Source organism: Balaenoptera borealis, assembly GCF_965194805.1.
Source record: "Balaenoptera borealis genome assembly, chromosome: 13".
Taxonomy (NCBI): Eukaryota; Metazoa; Chordata; class Mammalia; order Artiodactyla; family Balaenopteridae; genus Balaenoptera; species Balaenoptera borealis.
The window spans coordinates 83,454,728-83,477,880 of NC_138870.1; the positions used below are offsets into that span (position 1 = coordinate 83,454,728).

The 23,153-nt window shown below is 37.8% G+C and overlaps 1 protein-coding gene across 5 annotated transcripts in view; it reads left to right on the forward strand.

The window, feature by feature from the left end:
• Window positions 1-23,153, forward strand: part of APAF1 (apoptotic peptidase activating factor 1) — a 100,641-nt gene that overhangs the window by 35,987 nt on the left and 41,501 nt on the right. For all 5 annotated transcript variants that reach the window (XM_082349592.1, XM_082349594.1, XM_082349593.1 and 2 more), the window contains 6 exons: window positions 1,607-1,733; window positions 2,781-2,906; window positions 4,854-4,985; window positions 8,251-8,376; window positions 16,785-16,946; window positions 20,536-20,664. In XM_082349592.1, the coding sequence (XP_082205718.1) occupies window positions 1,607-1,733; window positions 2,781-2,906; window positions 4,854-4,985; window positions 8,251-8,376; window positions 16,785-16,946; window positions 20,536-20,664 (802 nt within the window). The remainder of the gene's footprint in view (window positions 1-1,606; window positions 1,734-2,780; window positions 2,907-4,853; window positions 4,986-8,250; window positions 8,377-16,784; window positions 16,947-20,535; window positions 20,665-23,153) is intronic.

The window sequence follows — 23,153 nt, forward strand, 5'->3', positions numbered from 1 at the left end:
AATAAAAATAGATAAAAAATAAATAAATTTATTTAAAAAAAAAGAAAAGGATAAATAGCATTTAGCATTTTGCCTGGTCCATGTAGTTGGTATTCAAGAGAAATTTGTACAAGATTGACTGAATTCATGTTTTAGTTAGTGACTAAAATAGAATTGTGATACTTGGTCTGATAATCAGATGGGCATAGGTTTAGTTCTTGTTCTCTTTTGAACGTTGAGTTTGTTATTTTTACTTTTTCTTGCTGTTTTTTTTTTTTCCCGCTTCATCAACTGCATTTCAACCTGTGATGTTCTCTCATAGGATGGTTAGTCATTAATAACTGTATCTTTTTAACTGGGTTTGACCAGGTCATATTCAAAGAATGCTTTATTTTTCAGTACTAGAAAGCTTTTTTTTTTCTTCTGTAGAAAGTTTAGGTTGGTATAAACGTAATTTGAGTTTCATCTTTAAAAGAAATCATTCATGCATTTGTTTGTTACTCATCTAATACTTTTTGGCCATATGCCCATCATTGTGACAGGTCACTTTCTGAGCTTTGAGGAATTGAGTAGATAGATCGGGGGACATATTTTCTTAATCTGATTCTCTAAACTTTGCCAGTAGCTTACCTGTTTATCCTCCAGATTCTCATCACTCTAGTTTTTATAGTTGTTTGTTTTATCACTTCTAGTGAAGTTTAATACTTTCTAGGCAAGGTTTAAATCTGATTTGCCTTTGTGTTCCCTTTTTTCATTTGGTCTGTTTTGTGTGTGATACCTGTTCAGAGCAGGTATCATTACTCACATTTTACATATGAGAAAAAGGAAACTTATTAGGTTAATTAAGTAATTTGCATAAGTTTACACACCTAATAAGTAGTAGAAGCAGGGTTGCCCTTTAGGTTTATCTGACGCCTAACCTTTTCCTCTTAAGATAAGCATGATACCACTTAACACATTTACTCACAGTGACTGGGGTGTATGTATGTGGAATTCTGACACTGTTCTAATACTTTCCCCATTTTGAGTATATATCACATTCCTTTACCCTTTTGCCTTTGTGAAATAATATCTATGCTAGTGCAATACTTAGTATTTAGTAGATTAAGATACAAAGAAAATGACATTACTTTTTTTTCTCTATATCTGAATAATTGTAGTTAGAGAAGAATAGTTTTAAAGTGCACATCATAATGGTGGGTGTAGTGTCATAGTTTAGTTAGGAAATGAGCTTCGTTTTGCTATAGCTCTTTCCTTTTGATAAAGATGGAGATTTTTTTGAGGTTATCCTCATAATGTTTTCTCTGCACATGTTATTAATGTATTAGAGGAAAATAAAAACTGACATGTATTTGATTAACTAGATTTCTTCCAACTCAGTGATATTTGTAGTACATGACAGGTTGCTTGACATAGCGTAGCATTTATCTTAAAATGCTGCTTTTGTTATATTGTGCTTTTTTTCCTCAGGTGATGTGTGCTGTCATTTACATATTGGTAATTTAATTTTAAGAGTTTTGTATTTTTTGGAACATAACTATGTTAAAAGACAGTTTATTACTGAAAGAAGATAATTACTTTTACTCTTGTTTATTGGGTTTCTGTTCATTTTTCCCCTTATATTTAGAAACAAAGAAAACATCAAGAATCTCTCCCGCTTGGTCGTCCGCCCCCATACAGATGCTGTGTACCATGCTTGCTTTTCTGAGGATGGTCAAAGAATAGCTTCTTGTGGAGCTGATAAAAACTTGCAGGTAAACCTATCTCTTGAGAAAAATTGGAAGAGTCATGCACCTAATACTGTGCATATTAGAATATACTTAAATTCTAAAATTCAAGAAAATTGCACATTAGGAATAGAGAAATGTTCAGATCTCTTGAACATTTTATGAAAGCTTTCTCTATAGATTTAAAAGATACGGTGGTGTATTTTCATAATTCTAAACTTGCCAAGTGACATAGAAGTGCCTTTTACCCGAGCAGTCAGTTCTTGTCATCCATGTGACAGCTAAGGGTAATGAGGAAATGATAACTGTTAAAAGACATAAGGACTTCATAGCACACTGCACAGGACTCTGATTAAAAAACAGTGACTGTGTAAAATACCTATTTTATCATAGGCTCGGGCATAGATTTCTGACTGTAAATAGGAATTGGACTAGATTATTTCCTTAGGCGCTTGAAGGAATTTTAATTTCTCATTTGTTTTCAGAAAACATGAATGAGTGCTTTTCTTTAAATTGGTACTCGACCTTTTGATTTTGAAGGAAACAAAAACTAGTTAAAACATTTAAATTTAAGGTTGCAAGATTATGATTGTAAGCCTTATTTCTGTATGTGTACTTTATTACTACTTTTATTAATTTTGGCTTTTGAGCCACAGAAAGCATATTGAATGAAGTGTTTTCTACTGATTGTTAAGAATTTGCCAAACTGTTCTCAAGAACTGAAGCTACTGTCAGTTCGATTGATTGATTGATTGATTGCTGCACTACGCGGCAGGTGGGATCTTACTTCTCTGACCAGGGATCGATCCCGGGCCCCCTGCAGTGGGAGTGTGGAGTCTTAACCACTGGACCACCAGGGAAGTCCTTTTTTTTTTTTTTTTTGGGCAGGATGATTTTCTTTTTATGTTAAAGCATACGAATTCTGACAGAAATTCTCATTTTTGGAGTGATATTGCCAAGGTTCATTTCTGTTGCAAAATAACAGTGATAAAGATCTTTTAAAGAAATATTTTATTGAATGATGGCCCATGGTTAAATAGGTATAGTAAAAAGATTTTATTGTTGCTTATATAGGTTTTCAAAGCTGAAACAGGAGAGAAACTTCTAGAAATCAAGGCTCATGAGGATGAAGTGCTTTGCTGTGCATTCTCTGCAGATGACAGATTTATAGCAACCTGCTCAGTGGATAAAAAAGTGAAGGTAGGGAAATATTTTCCTCTTGAGTTGTAATCACCACAGAATTTATTTTCTTTTTCTGTAATAGAGGGACTAGAGTAAGTAGGGTTAAAGGACTCTTGCCTATTGATCTACTAACTTGAGGCAAAGCAGTTTTATCCATTGTAAATTAATTCTGTCTAAAACTTTTTAAGCACAAGCAAAAATGCCTAGGTTGATTAGCCTAGGAAACACAGCTGATATTTATATTTATCAGGCAGCTGGGAAACACAATTTCAGATTAATGAATTTGCCTGCCACTTATTGACAGGTCTGTGGGTTAAATATCAGTTGAAATCTCTAAGTGTACTGTGGTCGGAAGTGTTGCTGAACAGAATTATTGTCTGAGATCGATTCCTGTTGTAAAATATATAATTTGTGAAATGCAACCAAGATTTTTTTTTACCTTTATGAGCTGGCTTACATTCAGTGCAAAACTAGATGAATAAACATACTAACAATCAGGTTACTAGTCTACAAAGTAAACAGAGAAAAGAAAACAGGGTAATTTTTATCTTTGTTAATTATTCTTTTTTTTGTTTTTTGTCCCTAAATTTGGCTTTTAGCCAGAGTATTTTTATGGAATTTAAGAGAAAGTGAAGTCTAGGGGAATATTTTATTTGATAAATGGAGGGGAGACCTCATTTTAGGCTTTTTTCAAAAGGGGTGTGGAATGCTGAATCTATTTAGGTGGGGTGGGCCTTAGTGGACCTGGGAGCAAGAAAGTTGGCTTGAGAGTTTTTGTGGAGTTTGCATCTACTTGAAGAGGACCCCGGAGTGTCCAGACTAAATTGAGACTTTGGAAAAGTCTTGATAGATTGGACTCTCTACGTGGCTTTACAACCAACCAGTTAATTCACTCTATAACCACTATTCTGAGTCAGACTTGGAGCTGGCCATTCTGTGGTGTTCCAGAGTCAGAGCTATGTGGCTCAAGTTTCTGTTTGTAAGAAATTTAAAGCAAGAGGCAGAAGTACTTATTACAGAACTTTAAAATAAAATAAACTCTTTGGACCTGTGGAGAGTGCTTTGATAAGATAAAAGAAAATGCTATGGGAGGGCCATTAGTACCTCTAAAAGTCCAAAGCCCAGTGAAAACTCTTTAGGTAATTTATTTCTTTTGTTTGTTTGATGAAACAGACTACTTACATAGACTACTTACATAGTAACTAGGAAAATGATTACTTTTTACTGAGAACACTGCATGAGGCTTTATACTACACACTTTCTTATATTACATTATCAATTTCTCACTACAATTGCAAAATAAGTGTTGATCCCATTTTAGAGATGAGGAAACAGGTTCAGAGATGAAGTCATTTGCCCAGGCTCATATTAACTAATGCCTGATGGCACCAGGGTTGAAAGCTAGGTTTCCCTCAGAATCTAAAGCCTTTATTTTTTTTCACTGAGCCATTTGCCTTTACTTATTTATTAGTACCTTGAAGTCAGCAGAACACTTATCAAATTCTTTGTCATTTGACACCATGCATTGTGTAAGATGGGTACAAGTATCCCCATTTTACAGAGAGGGGAACTGAAATGCAGGTAAATTAAGGACTTGACTAGGGACACACAACTTATAAGTGGTAGAGCCAGGTCTTAGACTGGCTCTGATTAATTATTCTGGTCTGAAGTCCATTATTCCATCCCTTTTATAGCACTTTTCTGCCTGCTGTCAATTCATATGAACATGTGAAATCTTGCCCTTGAAAAATGTAATGTTTTACATTACTTGCAGGTAGACTTACAGGTAATTAAAAAAAAAAACATTCTGGCAAAATGCTGACATAATTTAGGGAAGGGGGAGGTATTCATTAGTAGTATCATGTCTGGGAAAATCTTCAAAACAGCTCACATTTGCTTTGTCTCTCTGTTTTCTCTTTGAAAATAAGGGGTACTTGTAAATTTTATTTTCTCTATTCTCTTTAGATTTGGAATTCTATGTCTGGGGAACTAGTACATACCTATGATGAGCACTCAGAGCAAGTCAATTGCTGCCACTTCACCAACAATAGTAATCACCTTCTCTTAGCCACTGGTTCAAATGACTGCTTCCTCAAAGTAAGTGTGGATAATGAGAATTATGTAGATAAATTTGATAGATACATCACAACATCTCCTTTGATTTTTTTCATATATTGTATTAATCAGGGATCTTTTGGTTGCAGGGGTAGAAACTTTCATATTAGCTTAAGCAACAACAACAACAAAGATATTATTGGCTCTTGTAACTGAGAAGTCTAGAAGGAGTGTGGCTTCAGGCATAGCTGATTCCAGATGCCTAAAATACTTTCTCAGGCTCTAACACCCCCTCCATCTCTAGACTCTGTTTCCCTTTTTGTTGATTCAGGCATATTCTCTCTGTGCAGCAGATTTGGCTATCCTTAGCTCCAGGCTTACATGGATATTACAGCTCATAATCACAGAGGAAGGGAAACTCGCTCTTTCCCAGGTCCCATAGTCTTCCCATAGAGAAAACTCTAGTTGATGTGGTTTGGGTTACATGCGCATTGCTGAATAACCCTAGTGGTCAGTAGGATGGAATCCTTCGATTGGCCAGGGGTCACAGGTTTAGCCATGTAGAAATGGGACGAATAGGTGAAGTCAGCTCCACTTGAATTATGACTGGGACTTGATTCAAGATTCGAAAGAGAGAGTCTGATATCAGAAAGAGGAGGGAAAAAATGTACTGATAGGAAAAGAAAAAATTTTAAACCAAACTAAAACCAGAAATAGATATTCATTCCACATATGTTTGGTAATTTTTTTAAGATAAATTTATTTATTTTATTTATTTATTTTTGGCTGTGTTGGGTTTTCGTTGCTGCATGCGGACTTTCTCTAGTTGCAGTGAGCGGGGGCTACTCTTCCTTGCGGTGTGTGGGCTTCTCATTGTGGTGGCTTCTCTTGTTGTGGAGCACGGGCTCTAGGCATATGGGCTTCAGTAGTTGTGGCACTCAGGCTCAGTAGTTGTGGCTCGCGGGCTCTAGAGCGCAACCTCAGTAGTTGTGGCACACAGGCTTAGTTGCTCCGCGACATGTGGGATCTTCCCGGACCGGGGCTTGAACCCATGTCCCCTGCATTGGCAGGCAGATTCTTAACCACTGTACCACCAGGGAAGCCTGGTCAACAGTTTTAAATAAGGACAAGTTTTACTTTAAGACTGGTCATTCCACACTTGCATTTCCATGAGGGCTATTAGGACTTACTAATTGTGCTTTTTTTTTTTTTTAAAAAAAATCTGATTTTATTGTATTCTTTCAAGTCCTGGGTCCTATGTCCTATGCAAGGGTTCTATTCTCTTATTTTTATAAACTTTAAGTTCTTTTTAAAAAAAAAATTACTTATTTCTTTGGCTGCGTTGGGTCTTTGTTGCTGTGCGTGGGCTATCGCTAGTTGGCGAGTGGGGGCTACTCTTCATTGAGGTGCGCGGGCTTCTCATTGCGGTGGCTTCTCTTGCTGCAGAGCATGGGCTCTAGGGTGCGTGGGCTTCAGTAGTTGTGGCTCGTGGGCTCTAGAGTGCAGGCTCAGTAGTTGTGGTGCACAGGCTTATTTGCTTCGCGGCACGTGGGATCTTCCCGGACCAGGGCTTGAACCCGTGTCCCACACATTGGCAGGTGGATTCTTAACCCCTGCGCCACCAGGGAAGTCCCACTTCTTGTGCTTTTTTTTTTTTTTTTAATTTTGGCTGCATTGGGTCCTCGTTGCTGTGCACGGCCTTTATCTAGTTGCAGAGAGTGGGGGCTGCTCTTTGGTGCATGTGCGGGCTTCTCATTGCGGTGGCTTCTCTCCTTGCGGAGCACGGGCTCTAGGCGCGTGGGCTTCAGTAGTTGCGGTGCGTGGGCTCGGTAGTTGTGGCTCGCGGGCTCTAGAGCCCAGGCTCAGTAGTTGTGGTGCACGGGCTTAGTTGCTCTGTGGCATGTGGGATCTTCCCGGACCAGGGCTCGAACCCATGTCCCCTGCATTGGCAGGCAGATTCTTAACCACTGCGCCACCAGGGAAGCCCTTCTTGTGCTTTTTGAACTGAGAGAAGCCAATGAAAAGATGTAAATTTGATGCTGCTCCCATGTAATTTGCATTAATCTGCAGAATTGGGTTTATCTGGGACTGGAATAAAAGAAGCTAGGGATGGAGATGGACATAAAGAACAGGACTTACTTACTGATCATTTCCAAAGGATTTTTATTAAGATTAATTTTGGGAGGTAAATGATTTCTTCTTCTGTGTTTAATCTAATTAGCACAAATCACCCTTGCCCATTTTATTTACATTTTTTATACTTTTCAAACATACCCCAAAGGAGAGAGAATAGTAACTCTCGTGGTGTCCATCATCTAGCTCCAACAATTGTCAACATTTACCAATTGTATTTTATTCCCCCACCACCTCCCATTTTTTTGGATTAGAGCATTTTATAGCAAATCCCAGGTAACATATCATTTCACCCAGAATACTTCAGCATGAATGTCTGAGGTCTAAAACATATATACCATGCCATTATCATACCTAACATAATAAACAGTAATTTCATAATATACCTGGTCCATGTTCTTTTTTCCTTATTAGTCTCAAAACATATCTTTCTACCATAGATTTATTGGAGTCAGAATCCAAACTTCAAGTGGCATTTGGTTGATATGTCTCTTAAATCTCTTTTATTCTTTAAATGTTCCCCTTCCCGTCTATCTCTTTTTTTATGCCATTGATTTGTTAGAAAAATTGAGTCATTTATCCTGTGGAATGTCCCACCTTCTGGATTTGGTTGATTGCTTCCAGGAAGGGTTGTTTAACTTGCTCTTCTAATCCCTTATGTTTCCCATCAAATGTATTTATATCTATCTTTGCAGTCTTTGTATTTTTGAGTCATTTTTTAAAAGCGTTAATAGATTTTAGCCTAGTTAGTAGACTCTAGGTTTGCATAGGGAAATCTTAGAAATGACTATTTTTAGAGTTGGATAACTTAGCATCTAAAAAAATTGGGCAATTTATTTTACATATTACTTGTTATACAGCTGAGTAAAATAACAATGATTTCAAACTACTTTGTTAAAATAAGCAGTAATTGTTTAGCTAGTTTAGGGCTCAGACTGAAGCCTAGATAAACCTTCAAGTCCCTTAGTAGATTTAGGTGCTGATCTAAGGGCTGCCCCATTACTCGTTAATCACAAGTTCACCTTTGTGTTTGACACCTTTGTCAATCTGTGAATGGAACGCTTCCTGTAACTGAAAAAGCTTAATTGGGAGGGAAGGAAGAACTTTACATGATTTCTAACTTTTCCCCATTCAATGCTAGTTTTTCAGTTATCTTTTTATCTTTCTCAAATAGCTCTGGGCTCTGAATCAAAAAGAATGTCGAAATACCATGTTTGGCCATACAGATTCAGTCAATCACTGCAGATTTTCACCAGATGATAAGCTTTTGGCTAGTTGTTCAGCTGATGGAACATTAAAGGTATGCTTTTGTTCATTGTTAAAATGGGTTGTAAATAATTTTATTGTCTTACGGAAATAGGTTTCTGTTTTTCACATTTCTACAGAAAGCTTCTTCCTTCAACTTCCAGGAGCATATTTACTATAACTGTAATTGGTTGTCATAATGATTGCTTATTAATGGTTTACTACCTTATGCTTTAAAGTTCATATAATTTTAATTCTTAATTTTTAAGCATGTATTTCATTTATGGTTTCATAAAATCTTTTGAGATCTATGGGATCAAATTTGTAAGGGTCCTGCTTTTATTTATCATTCATTTATTCTGCCTTTTATGTTCCTATATTCCTGTTTTTGTGAAATCTTATGGGGGAAAACTCAGAGCTAGGGAAAAAAGCTTATTCAGCCTCCTGAAATTTATAGTCTTTAAAAAAACTAAATTCTTCTTCCTTAAATCTCCACCTTACTTCTCAATAAGATCCTATGCCACTTTCTTATTCCTCTCTACTGTGGTCTCCTGTTTATTGATTCTCCTTTCTTTGGTGTTAAATCCAATCCATCTTTGACTTCCTCATCTCTTGGTCTACCTTTTCCCCTCCCATTCTGTAGCGTTTGCTCTGGTTCATGCTGTCATACCCTCATGTTTGATAGCAGCCTTCTAAAATATACTCTTCATCCTTCCTTATCCCAATATGTAGCTGCTAGATTAACTCTCTACCTCTGTTTTCATCTTGCCATTTTTAGCTGGAACACAAAAGTACCAAATTCTAAATTGTGATAAACCCAGGCTCATCAGGCACACCTCTAAGGCTCTTCACTTTCCATCATTCTGCTACCTCTGATCCTGTCCAGTACATTAATTGTCACTTCTGGGCAAGATAATTTTGGGGGTTTATTTCAACTACTGTCCCTATATATGTTTCATTAGTCTTTTCTGGAATTTTTTTTGCCTCCAATTCACTTGTCTGTAGTTTTTAATGACCCTCAAAACTTTATAAATTTAAAAAATAAATGCAAAGCCTTCTTCAGAAGGTGTTCTCTTATGACATCCCTCCATCTGGTTCTGAGAACATATATATACATATCTACTATATACCTGTATCTATATATATCAATAGATGGAAGCTGCTTGGTCTTCTGATTTCCACTTATAAATTTGTTGTACTGTTCAGTTCAGTCATTTTCATGTGTCATCTTTTTCTTTGATAGGGTTGAATATAGGTTTATGATCTGCAGAGACCTTGTCATCTTCCTGTATCTCTCTGAAGTTCATTGTACACAGTCGTACTCAGAACATGTGCTCAGTAAATTTTCTTGGCATATACCTCTTCCAGGGAAATACTTGAATCATCCGGGCTCTATTTTGTTTGTTAGAATCTCTAGAGAAGGAGATTTGTTAATGCTACTGGGTGACTCCTAAGTTACAGCAAATTATACTCTCTTGATGCTGATCCTCTGTTTGAATGTTTGATCTCTCTTTGTTGACTGAGGATAACTCATTTTTGTATAGATTACTTTTGGGCATCTAGGAATTTTATGGGTAGAATTCTACTTGATATAATTTCCTGGCATCTAGTAGGTGTTGGAGCATTCTTAGAATATTCAACCAAATGGATTTGGCCTCTATGACATATTCTCTACAAATATCAAATATCTGTCTCTTCTTTGGGATGACCATATCAGAGGATTTTTTGGAGGCCCAGTGAAGGCAACCCTCTTCTGAAAGGTTCTTCTAGTCCTATGAGCTTGTTATTTTTTGGTTTTTACTAAGTGAATGATTTCAGAAGGCATTTTATATCTCAAGGAAGGTTCTCCTTTTACCTTATCTCCATTGCTAATGCAAGTTCTGGGAAGATTCCATTATTATTAGTTTGCTTAATGTTGAAGAAAGTTGTGAAACCAGGCCATTTATCTGTTCTACAAGTTTGAGCTTTTTAACTCTACTGGGCCTCCTTTGCTGCCGTTTGTTTCCCGAACTGAATTCACCATAGTGCCTGTTCCAAACCTTTTCTGCTGTTCTTAAGCCCCTAACAATGTCACTGTATCTCTTTCATTCTATGGAGATAACCTTACCTCATACCTATTCAGAAGGTTGACACCACCCAAGAGCTCCCTGCCACGAGCCCCCTCAAAAATTGCCATAAAAAGTCTCTACTCCCCCTTTTTTCTCATCTCAGTGCCCAGGAAGTCCTCTGCTTGTGCCTACTGTTCCTTTTTTTCCTTCTTCCCCTGAGACCTTGCCTCATTGGTTATTTCCTCTCCGTGTTGCATCTTTAGTTTTTTTTCTCTTTTGAATCCTTTCCCACAGCCTACAGATGTTCTTGGCCCTTCCTAAGCATTATAAAACCAAAAAGTGAAAAACCTTTGATTCTCCCTTGGTTGTGTTATCCTCTGAAATAGTCATTCAGTTTTTCTTTTTGACTAGACCTTTATGACTAGACTTCTTAAGTCACCTATACTTGCCTCAACCTTCTGACTACTCATTCACTACTTAACCCTTTTTTAGCCTGGTCCTGTCTTCCCTGTATTCCCTTGAAGAGTAAAATCCAGTTTTATTTTGTTTTCATTCTTTTTGTTGTAAAATCTAATGCTCTTTGGATGAGTGTGAAATCCGGTATTTTTCTTTATCCAGTCCGTATTCTTTTGGTTGTATTACGCCCCCTTCTGTTTCCTTTTTGAAACTCTACTCATTTGACATCAATGTTTTCTTCTTTCTCTTTCTGTGTCTCTAACCCCTTTAACTCTTTTTCCTGCCCATTAAAATATAGCTGCTTCCTCAAGATGCTAATCTTGACTACCTACTTCCATCACCTTTCTTCCATCCCAGTTCAGCTGGCCTTGTGGCTTCAGTTCTTCTCCCTTTTGTGAGTGACTTTCAGATGTGTTCTCTCCAGCCCTCATTTCTCTTATGTGCTGCATCCTGCATCTTTAACTGCCTGCTCACTGCTGTCACTTAGATAATATGCCATACCTCAAACTTACTGTGCTCCAAACTGAACTCTTCATTTTTTCTTCCCCAAACTGAACTACTTTTTGTGGTTCCTATATGTTTCAGGATTTTGATTAGATCAGTGTTCAGGATTTTTACGTCATTGTGACTGATCACAGTTGGGCCATGTAGTATATGATGATTTTTTTTTCCCCTTTCCGGTACAACACTTTGTTTTCTTTGGGATTAAAGATGTTGTATATTTAACAGTGAAGCTTTGTTTTTTTCATTTGCTTATTTTTTTTTAAAGGTTGACATTTATTTTTTAATGTTTAATTTTTAAAATTTATTTATTGTTTATTTATTTATTTATTTTTGGCTGCATTGGGTCTTCATTGCTGTGCACAGGCTTTCTCTAGTTGTGGCCAGCGGGGGCTACTCTTCGTTGTGGAGCGCTGGCTTCTCACTGCAGTGGCTTCTCTTGTTGTGGAGCATGGGCTCTGGGTGCGGGCTTCAGTAGTTGTGGCACGTGGGCTCAGTAGTTGTGGCTTGCGGGCTCTAGAGCACAAGCTCAGGAGTTGTGGCTCACGGGCTTAGTTGCTCCGTGGCATGTGGGATTTTCCTGGACCAGAGCTCGAACCCGTGTTCCCTGCATTGGCAGGCAGATTCTTAACCACTGCGCCACCAGGGAAGCCCAAAGGTTGACATTTATTTATTTAAATTTATTTATTTTGGCTGAGCCAGGTCTTAGTTGCGGCACATGGACTTATTTGTTGTGCATGCGAACTCTTAATTGCGACAGGCATGCGGGGTCTAGTTCCCCAACCAGGGATTGAACTCGGGCCCCCTACATTGGGAGTGTGGTATCTTCCCACTGGACCACCAGGGAAGTCCCCCTATTATTTTTTAAATGTGCGTACCACTAATTCATCTTCAAACTATCCCTTGTCTAAGTTCTTTCTTAAATAATTTAAACGTATCAGGTATTTAATTTGACATTTTCTTTTCTTAGAAATAACTTTCTTAGAGGGTTCTACCTTGCTCCATTATGATTGGTGGTACTATTCCCAGTGTTCAGCTGCCATCCTGGGAGTTCCTTTTGCTTTTTTCTTGAGTTGAAACCCTTGTTTCCTGAATTTCTTGGTTTACCCTCTCAGCTTTGTGGAAAATCTCCTCTAGCTTTCTAAGAAAGAATCCCTGGGAGGTAAATTTTTGAGAACTTGTCTGTCTAAAAGTGTCTTTCTTCTAGCTTCATACTTAATTTATATTTTTGACTGCATACAGAAGAAAGTAATTTTTTCCTTAGAATTTTGGAGACATTGCTTGCTCCCTTGTCTTCTAGCTTCCAAAGTTTCTCTTGAGATGTTTGACGCCATTCTGATTCGTATGTGATCTATTTTCCTGTCTTGAAACTTTCAAGATCTTTTTTTATTCCCAGTATTTTAAAAATTTAATGATAATGTGCCTTGGTGTGGGTTTGTCTTCATTTATTGTGCTTGGCACTTGATAGCCTCTTTCAATTTGGAAATTCATGTCTTTCAGTTCTGGAGGTTTCCTTTAATTATTTGACTTATTCTTCTCTAGTTTCTCTTTCTAAATGTCTGTTAGGGATGTTTTCTTATTTTTCTCTTTTCTTCATCCATTTGTCCTACTTTTTGGAAGATTTATTTAGCTTTATTTTTCACTCCTTCTATTGTGTTTTTAATTTCTGCTATCATGTTTTTAAGTGTACCCATTCTTATGATCAGTTTCCTTTTTAATATTATTCTTGTTTCGTGGGTACAATATCTTTTATCTTTTTCTGGGTATTAGTAATAGTTTTTTTTAAGTTTTCATATTCTTTTATAGTTGCTGTTTTTTCTGTTTGTTGGTTTTGGTTTCTGTCTGCATTTTAGAGCTATATCTTAGTTGCCTGATCCTTGGATATCTGCTCACGCTTAAAGATTGCAGCACTGGGACTTCCCTGGTGGCGCAGTGGTTAAGAATCCTCCTGCCAGTGCAGGGGACACAGGTTCGGGCCCTGGTACGGGAAGAACCCACATGCCACAGAGCAACTAAGCGTGTGCGCCATAACTACTGAGCTTGCGCTCTAGAGCCCATGAGCCACAACTACTGAGCCCGTGTACCACAGCTACTGAAGCCCACATGCCCTAGAGCCCATGCTCTGCAACAAAGAGAAGCTACCACAATGAGAAGCCTGTGCACCACAATGAAGAGTAGCCCCCGCTCGCTGCAACTAGAGAAAGCCCGTGCACAACAAGGAAGACCCAACACAGCCAAAAATAAATAATAAGAAACAGACAAAGCACATTTAAAGATTGCAGCACCAAAGAACTGATAGGAAATTGTGAACTTATTTATAGTGTGTTTCCCTGTAGTGTTATCTGGCTGTCATTTTTTGATGGTGAACTCCTAATGTCAGACTCTTTAGATCTTTTGTCTTGATCTGGTGGGGTATTCAGAGAAAAATCTTCAGTCCCCTTCCTATAGGGTATAAGTCTGGCTGGCAAGTTCTGCGAAGATATCTAGGCAGAGATCTCAACACTTGGAATATAGACTTTCTCTTAAACTCCCTATTTTCAGAATGGTGACCCTGCTCTCAACTGTGTTGGGTGTAGATTAACCCTCTTTTCTTCAGCCAGAGTAGGGCAATCTGGATGGCATAGTAGGGGAAGGGATTTCAAGGGACTTTCGATGATTCCTCCTGTGTTAGCTCCATCTTTACTGGAAGGTGCTAGGCCCAACACTTTCTGAGCCTTTTGGGGGTTCTCTGGTGTGAATTGGGCTACTTCTTGGCTTTCCCCACTGTGGGCTCAGGATTCAATTTTAAGGAGTCCCCTTATCACTTGTGTTTTTTCTTTCTAGCCTTTATAGTTTTGTTGCTCTAATGTCTTCCTCCATTCTCCTTTACCTTGTGAATTAGGCTTAGAGAGAAAAATTCTCTTTACTGTTGTTTTACGTGGGTTTTGGGAGGGTGTGGAGATGAATGTATGTGTTCTATCTTCAGAGCCCTGTTTCTTTCAGTAACGCTATTGTCTCTACTCACCTGTGCTTAAAACATGGGAATAATTTGTCTTTTCACTTAAAATGTATTTATTGATCATTTATTGAGTACTTACTATGCGCCAGATTCTGTACTAGGCATTTGGTTTTTAAACACTTTTAAAAAAAAGTATAGTTCCTGGCTTGAAGTTGTTCAGGGTCTAGCTGGGGAGAAAGGTAAGTGAATAGACAAACCATGAAAATGGTACAAGTATGTGGAGGGGGCTCAGAGCAGGCAGGGGCTCTGTGGGGGAGTGTGCAGGCTCCTGCTGTGGCACCCAGACTGCACTTGTTCTCCCTTTTCATTGTCTGAGCTTTTCCATTTTGTACTTTAGCTTATGCTGACCCCTTAGCCTAGACTCTGGTACTTTTTGGTATTGAAATCCATCGTAAGTCCATCTTAAGTTAGTGTAAAGTGTCCATCTTAAGTTGGTGTAAAGTAGGCTGATCTTCAGGGAGGAGAGTGAGGTGGCCCCCTCTGCAAAAAGTGTTTCCTCAAGCCTATGGCTTTGGTAAAGCATTCCCACTGTGCTGTATGTATCTTCTCCTCTCAAATGACACATCTGGCGTATCTTGTGTTAGAGTCATTTATATGCTTGTCTTACCTCCTTTACTGGCCTATAAACTCCTTGAGAGCAGTGTCTGTATCTGATTCACTTATATAATCTCAAAGTGACCAGCATAGTGGTTAATAAATGTGTTCAAGATGATAAACCTTTTCCGTGTCCCTTCAAATTGAATTAAGACTTCTCAAAACTCAAAAGAAGAACAATTTAAAAGTCTTCAGGGACAGGATTTTGATTTCAGGTGTGAGTATCAGAATGTGATTGTAGAGCACTAACAGCAGGGGACAGACATTGCTGCACTCTTGGTAAGAACTACCGTGTTTGTGGCAGCTTTTACTGTTAAGCCAGTAGTATCGTTGGCTGGTTCGCACTGATGCAGTGATGTTTACTAAGCAGAGGTCTTGCAAAATGATGCTGGATAGCGGCATTTCAAGGTCAAAGTCTTGCAAAGCTTTATTTTCTGAGAGGATGAAGAACCATAAAATTATTTCCTGTCCCAAATGGCTCTGTAATCTTCTAAGTGTTTTATAGCATATCATGTTGATAAGCATGTGTTTTTCAGGCCTTGATGGTAAACTGTTTCAAAATGTGAGTTTTATTTAAAAATTGCCATTTGAACCACACAAGGACCAGGGTGCACATGGGCCTTGGATACAGTGCAGTGACTTGCTCAAAATGAAATGCTAGTATTTACTTGGTGCCTCAATATGTGGAATTTCATCACTCCTTGGATAGTGGCTAAGGTCAGGTCCACATGCAGAAGATGTAGTTTAGGTAGATGTAGTGAAATTGCGTTGTGTTAGTTTTCTTTTTCTTTCTTAAATCCAGGCAATGATTGCTTTGTTTTTCGTATTAAGAGGGAAACAGAGTGTGATTTCTCAAATAATCTGACTGATGTGACTGAAGCTTCTGGCACTGATGTTCAGATTTTCTCTCTTCAGTGTCAAGGAGGGCTAACTACTTTAGATGTCTCTTTTGGTTCATCCAGTTTACCTATAGTTATTGCAAGGGGAAAGGTTTTGGTTTTGGCTGTATTTCTAGTGTATATAACCTTTAAACTCAAGAGAGATTTAAACGTGTGCCTGGCTAGTCAAATCGGGTTTTACCCTGGGAGCTGTGCTTTGGAAGCTGAGTTAAAGCCTGAGAAGCAGCTTTTTTTTTTTTTAAATCCTTTTCCTTGGCTAACCCTTTGTCTGTGTATGGCAGCCATTATCATTCTGTGAAACTGGGACACTGCTCAAGGCCCAGGGGAGTGAAGATGGATCTTCTTGAAGGCCTTTGTCATTTGGGCTGCTCAGGTGGCTCTGTTAGCCAGTGAGGCTTGGTCTTTTGTATCCCATTCCTCAGGATCCAGTTGTGTTAGAGCCCTGTCTGACCCCACCGAGCACACCAGGTGGCTTGCTTCCTTTCAGCACATTTTTGTTTTCTATTTTCAGGGACTTCCTTATGTCTCTGATGTTCTGCTAGGTTATAATTCAGCTTGGGCTGGGTCCTGTGTGTAGTGTCCGTGCTGTGCATGTGAAGCAAACCTCACGCCTGGCCCAGCAGAGGGCAGCCGTGGCAAGTCGTGAGTCTCTTCTTTCTTCCACGCTCATTCTTGCTGTCAACACCTAATCTTTAGCCTCCTCCACACCATGCAAGGCTCTTTTAACATTTTGTGTAGTTTTACATTCTGCATTTTGGGCAGTGCTCTTAAGTTTTTTCTTTTTAGGAAGGTGCTGAATGTACCTGGAATACTTAATTTAAAAGCCTTATGAAAAGTTATGCATAATTAAAAATAAGTCATTAGGTGAACTGAATAATTTGCGTGACATTTAGGCCAGGTGGAATTCTAGAGGTGTGATTTGAGATCAAAACAAACTTAAACGTTTTTTTATTTTTGTAATTTGAAGCTTTGGGATGTGAAATCAGCAAACGAGAGGAAGAGCATTAATGTGAAGCAGTTCTTCCTAAATTCAGAGGAGCCTCAAGAGGATATGGAAGTGATAGTGAAATGCTGTTCATGGTCTGCTGATGGTGCTAGGATAATGGTGGCAGCAAAAAATAAAGTCTTTGTAAGTACCAGTATTTTAAAAAGCCAAATTTAGTCTAATATAAAGAAAATTGAAACATCTAATTGATTTTTGCATTTTAACACTGTTTATTGATATAAAGTATAGCTGAACAATTTTGGGCAGATGCTCTAAGCTCCCGTAGTTCTCAGAACTACGCTTCAGGGAATGTCCATAGGCCTTGTGAGGAAAGGTCTCCATGGTCACGGGTTTGGGAAATATTATGTATTACTTTCCGCTATTAGAGGTACTTCAGTGTGTACAAACATATTTAAGGACTCCGGAATCCTACAATAAAGAAACAATTTATGTTGTTTAACCAGTGTTTCTCAAATTTATCTAAAATATGGATGGAATGCTTTCTGCATTACTCTCCCCCCTTTCCCCCATTTGAAATACATTGGTTTAGGTGATTTTTGAAGTTATTTCTTAGCCATAAAATTTTATGATTTGGTGACTGAGAGAAATACTTATCAACAACTGAAGAAGTTTGTGAAATTTCTATGAAGTAAATAAGGAAGATAATGCAAAGAAAGGTAAATGGCAAGGAAATGTTTCTTCTTTATTCAATTCAAGTGATAGTTCACATTTGTAGTATTCAGAGTGCTCTTACATATAATTTCTTTTGATATAAATATCCAAAGGGCACAGCAGATTGCAATAGCCCTATGATAATAATGAGGCAGCTGAGGTTCAGAGCAGCCAAATAATGTATCCACAGTTACACTGTGATTTGGAGAGCCAGGTCTTCTGATTTAGGGCTCAGGGCCGTTCCATTCTGATGGTAATTTTAAAGACTTAAATAAGAGATATTACAAGTTTATTCTATTTTATTTTAAGCTTTATTGAGGTATAATCGACATATTGTAAAATATTTTAAGTGTATAACGTGATGATTTGATAAACGTATACTGTGAAGAGATTCCTCCCATCGAGCCAATTAACACGTGTCAGCTCACGTATTTGCCTTTTTTTCTTTTTCTTTCTTTTTTTTTTTTTGTTGAAAATATTTAAGTTCTACTCTCTTATACTATGCAGTGTTATCAACTATAGTCACCATGTTATACATTAGATCCTCAGACCTTATTTATGTTATAACTAAAAGTTTGTATCCTTTTATCAACCTCTCCCTATTTCCCCACGCAAGAGATTACAGTTTTAAAGAACACAATTGAAATATACATATAGTTGGGGCCTTCCCTGGTGGTGCAGTGGTTAAGAATCCACCTGCCAACGCAGGGGACACAGGTTTGAGCCCTGGTCCAGGAAGATCCCACATGCTGCAGAGCAACTAAGCCCGTGCGCCACAACTACTGAACCTGTGCTCTAGAGCCCGTGAGCCACAACTACTGAAGCCTGTGTGCCACAACTACTGAAGCCTGCACACCTAGAGCCCATGCTCCGCAACGAGAAGCCATCACAATGAGAAGCCTGCGCACCGCAACTAGAGAAAGCCTGCGCACAGCAACCAAGACCCAGTGCAGCCAAAAATAAATAAATAAATAAAATAAATCTAAAAAAAAATATATATATACATATAGTTGTATAAAAACTGAGGGGCCATTTATATTATTATTATTGATCTAGTAGTTATGACCCTTGGATCTTGGTTGCTTATAGGTTTTTACCCCTTTAGCAGGAAACCAAAGAAAAATATCTCCTTTGTCTTTAAGTATGTTAAAGTCTGTAAGAACAGAAGGGAACCACTACATTTACAAGATGTGAAGATTTGTAAAATTTGCCATTTTAACCATTTTAAAGTACACAATTCAGTGGCATTAATTACATTCACAATCTTGTGCAGATATCACTACTTTTCCAAAACTTTTTCATTGTCCCAAACAGAAACACTGTAACCAGTAAGCGGTAACTCCCTATTCTCTCTCTTCAGCCCCTGGTACCTCTAATCTAAACTATGAATTTGCCTTTTCTAGATATTTCATATAAGTGGAGTCGTACAATACTGGTCCTTTTGGGTCTGGCTCATTTCATTTAGCATAACATTTTCAAGGTTCATCATGTTGTAGCATGTGTTAGAACTTCGTCTCTTTTTATGGCTTAGTAATAATCTTATACGGATATACTGTATTTTGTTTATCCATTCATCTGTTGTTGGGTTGTTTTCACCTTTTGGCTATTGTGAATAATGCCACAAGAACTGGTGTACAGGTATCTGTTTGAGTCCCTGCTTTCAGTTCTTCTGTGTATATACCTAGGAGTAGAATTTCTGGGTCATATGGTAATTTTATACTGGGCTTTTTGAGGAACCACCAGACCTTTCCATAGTGGCTATACCATTTTCTGTTCCCACTAGTAGTGTACAAGGATTCCAGTTTCTTTACATCCTGCCAACACTTGCTTATTTCCATTATTAAAAATTATAACTGTCATATTAGGTGTAAGGTGGCATCTCATTATGGTTTGGTTTGCATTCCCCTAAAGACTAATGGTGTTGAGCCAAATTTGAATGTTTAAAGTTATCTGTCCAGTGAGAGAGGAAAATAATTTTATATTGTGTGAAATGCTTTCCTGTTTTAAAAATCTATAGGCCAGCTCTTTATTTTACCATGCTAAAATAAAGCTACCCTAAGATTACCCTTAACTACATGTAGATTCCAGTTCTTACTCTTTGGTCTCTCTATTCTTTTCCTCTATTTCTTTCCAACTCTCTTGTGTTATTAGCCCACTCCTATTATTAGGTCTTTTCTTTTTGCTACCCAATAATTGGGACAGCTGCCTATTCCATACTTGCCAAGTTTCCTCTATGTCTCTCAGCCACTAATTTTTAAGAACAACTTGTCCTGGGAAGCATTTTAAGTATGATTTCCTGTCATTTATTGTTGGCCCCTGATGCCATGCTGCTTACCATCTATGTGTGCTCCCAGGGCTATGCATTCACAAAACATTTTCATGGCTTCCACTGGAAACTTTTTTTTTCCTTCCTGAAGACTATGGCTTGGCCTTAAATCGTTATACTGTATATTGGTATAAACGTTTTTATCATTTGGCAAAAACTTTGGAAGAGTATATTCAGCATTTAAACATCTTTCAAAAATTGAAATGAAGTTTGAATTACTCAAAAATAGCCTTTTTTGGTTCAAAAATGGGAAAATGATTGATAATGGAGTACTTTGGGCTCTGAAGAGAAATAGAAATGATTGAACTAATTTCATTTCAGTAAGCCTCTGCCCTATATTATTTTGATCATCTTCATTTATGAGTAGGCATTTTCTCTTTTGAATAAACGAACATTAGGGAGAACTGTTCTGTATATTAATTTGGCTAGTCCATTCATGTATTCACAAAGGTTTTATTTCTCTGTAGGCTAGCATGATCATCTGTGATAAGTTTTCCTTTATAGGAAACATGTTTCAGGATGAGCAGTATTTAAAAAGTATATGTATATTTATATCTTTTTAATGAGTTAATAATTATGCCAATTATCAGTAATTGTAGTATTTTTTTAGAACTTACACTCTATGTTTGAAATGGGAGGGTATTCTTTTAGAAATAAATTTAGATTCACTTTGGGTATAGCTTATCTTTTAACATATTTTACTTTTATAGATATCTCTCTATTTTATGTTGACAGCTGTTTGACATTCACACCAGTGGCCTGTTGGCAGAAATCCACACAGGCCATCATAGCACTGTCCAGTACTGTGACTTCTCCCCCCATAACCATTTGGCAGTGGTGGCTTTGCCCCAGTACTGCGTGGAGGTGAGTAGTTGAATTTACTGTGTGAAGTCTGGGTTTTCAGAGGTACAAAGATGACAAAGAATGGGTTGCTTAAACCATTAACTGCTGAGGATGTTTGCTTGAGAAATTATAGAGTGTTTTCTTCATAGCATAATGACTTTTAGCTTTAGGATATTAAGCCACATTGACAGCTTTAATACTTTAGCAGTGATTGAAGAATTGGTTTGACAGTAAACAGAGAATGACAGACAACATCATTCACCAGGCATTTATTGAACAGTCAGTATGTGCCAAGGTCTGGGGAAACAATGGCATGACCATTGGTTTCCTAGGCAGAAACATGGCATCTCTGAAATATGGGCACAGACTCTTCTGTAAAAGAAACGATGAGAAATGAGTCCAGTTCACATTTCTTAGATCATTGAGAAAGGTAAGATGGAAGTTAAAATTAGAATTGGTTAACCTAGAATTTTCATTGCTAAGCACTAATGAATAAAATGATTTCTTGTTTATATTTATAATTTTGCCCTTAACCTGATGGATTTAATACTCAGTGTCTATACCTAGAAGAATTCTACCCAGTGAGTTGCTATATTAATTTTTTCAAAAGCAGTGAATTCCCTGATATTTTTTCTCCATAGATGGATTAGTTTTTCCAAGCTTTGTTACTACTCATTCCTTGAGTTTATTTTACCACCAAGTAATTTGAGGCCCCTTGTGATTACAGTCCAAGAAGATGGGTATGGGCCTTTATTTGGAAAATAGGGAAATTCATTTGGTTCACAGGCTACCTTCAAAGGAAGCTTGACTATGGCAAGCACTTCTTCAGTGTTCTGAGCCTGTTTCAGTGATTTTTTAGTGAGTTCGCCAACCTTGCCGTATACATGAAGGTATGGCTGGAGAGTGGCTGAGCTATAGCCCTTCAGCATGGAGATACATATAAGATGAGAGTGAGTGGATAAGCTCTGTAAGCTCCTCCTCATTCTGAGTACAGCAGTGCAACTAACACTGAAGAACTTCCCTGTGAGAATCTACCCATTGGAAGCAGAGGCAGTGAGTGTGAACGAGCTCCAGTCCTGTTTGCAGCAATGGGAAAGAGTAGGTGCTGTGGGAAGTGTTCTCTTCAGCAGAGGCCTTGAATCGAAAGATCCAGAGCTACTAGGAGATCTCACACCTTACCCGTAGATCCTCAAGGTAGGCGTGGTTGGAAATTTCCCCTTCCTGGGTTTTGCCTGGATTTTAGGAGGAGCGGAGGAGCAACCCTTCTTTTGGCCTTTCCTGTCACTTCTAAAATCCTTACCCCTTGCTATTCTTAAAAATCTCCTGGAAACATTGTCTTTCTTCTTGAAATATAGGGACTTAGTTTTGGAGGCTGTGAGTGACAAAGAAATGATGAGAGAGAGCAAGAAGGGAAGAGAAAGAAGGATTTTCAAGGGAGATTTTTCAGTTGTGGAACCACTTTCATTTCTGGCCTTTAGCTCTGTTTGTCCCAGATTGGGCTCCAGAGATAAGGCAGAGAAAATTTCACATAACGAATTGGTAACCATAGAACTCACTGATTGAAAACTGCTGGGCATGTGATGAAGTACTTGTTTTGTCCATGCTAGTTCTGAAATAATAAAGTAGGTCTGTAATTCAGAATGTAATGAGAGGAACTCAGGCACGTATGGTACTTCATTAGACTGGAATATATTGAGTAATTTGCAGCAGAACTCAGGACAAAATACAGCCAGGCTAGTGATAGACATTGACAATTTGTAATAAGCATGAATAACAGGAGAAGTACATACATGTACAATTAGCACATTCATTTGTTTCAGGGTTTTGCAGTCATTTGAAATGAGGATTAGATGACAGTGGAAAATAAAATATGGAAGCCACTTATGTTCATCCTATTATTTTTTTAGATTGATTTTTTAAAAAATGGATAAAATGTTTGTATGACTCCAAATCAAAGCTTTATAATAAATTTTATTCAGGGAAGTCTGACTTTCATCCCTATCCCTTCCCTGCCACTCTCCCTCCCTACCTTCTGAAGGTAACCGTTTTTGTCTTAACATCCTAATGTTTCTTTTTGCATGTATAAACAGATATCTATATGTATAATATATAGCCTTATATATCCATCTATATATATATATCACATCTGTATCCATCTCTAGATTCACATATTTGTTTTTTAATCTCATTTAGTATAGCTTGCATATATATATATATATATAGAGAGAGAGAGAGAGAGAGAGAGAGAGAGAGTAACATATATACTCTTCTGCAGAAATGTATATACCATTCTTTGCTTTTTTGGTGTAAACAACATATCCCAGAGACTAGTCATTATCAGGGTGTTTTTCTCATTACTTTCTTAAGATTGCGTATTATCCCATTTTGTGATTAATGCAGTTTATTCAGTTAGTTCCCTATTGATGGTCATTTGAGTTGTTTCCAGTTTTTTGCTGTTAAAAATAACAATGCAGTGAATAATCCACACAAGTTATTTTGTATTTTTGCTA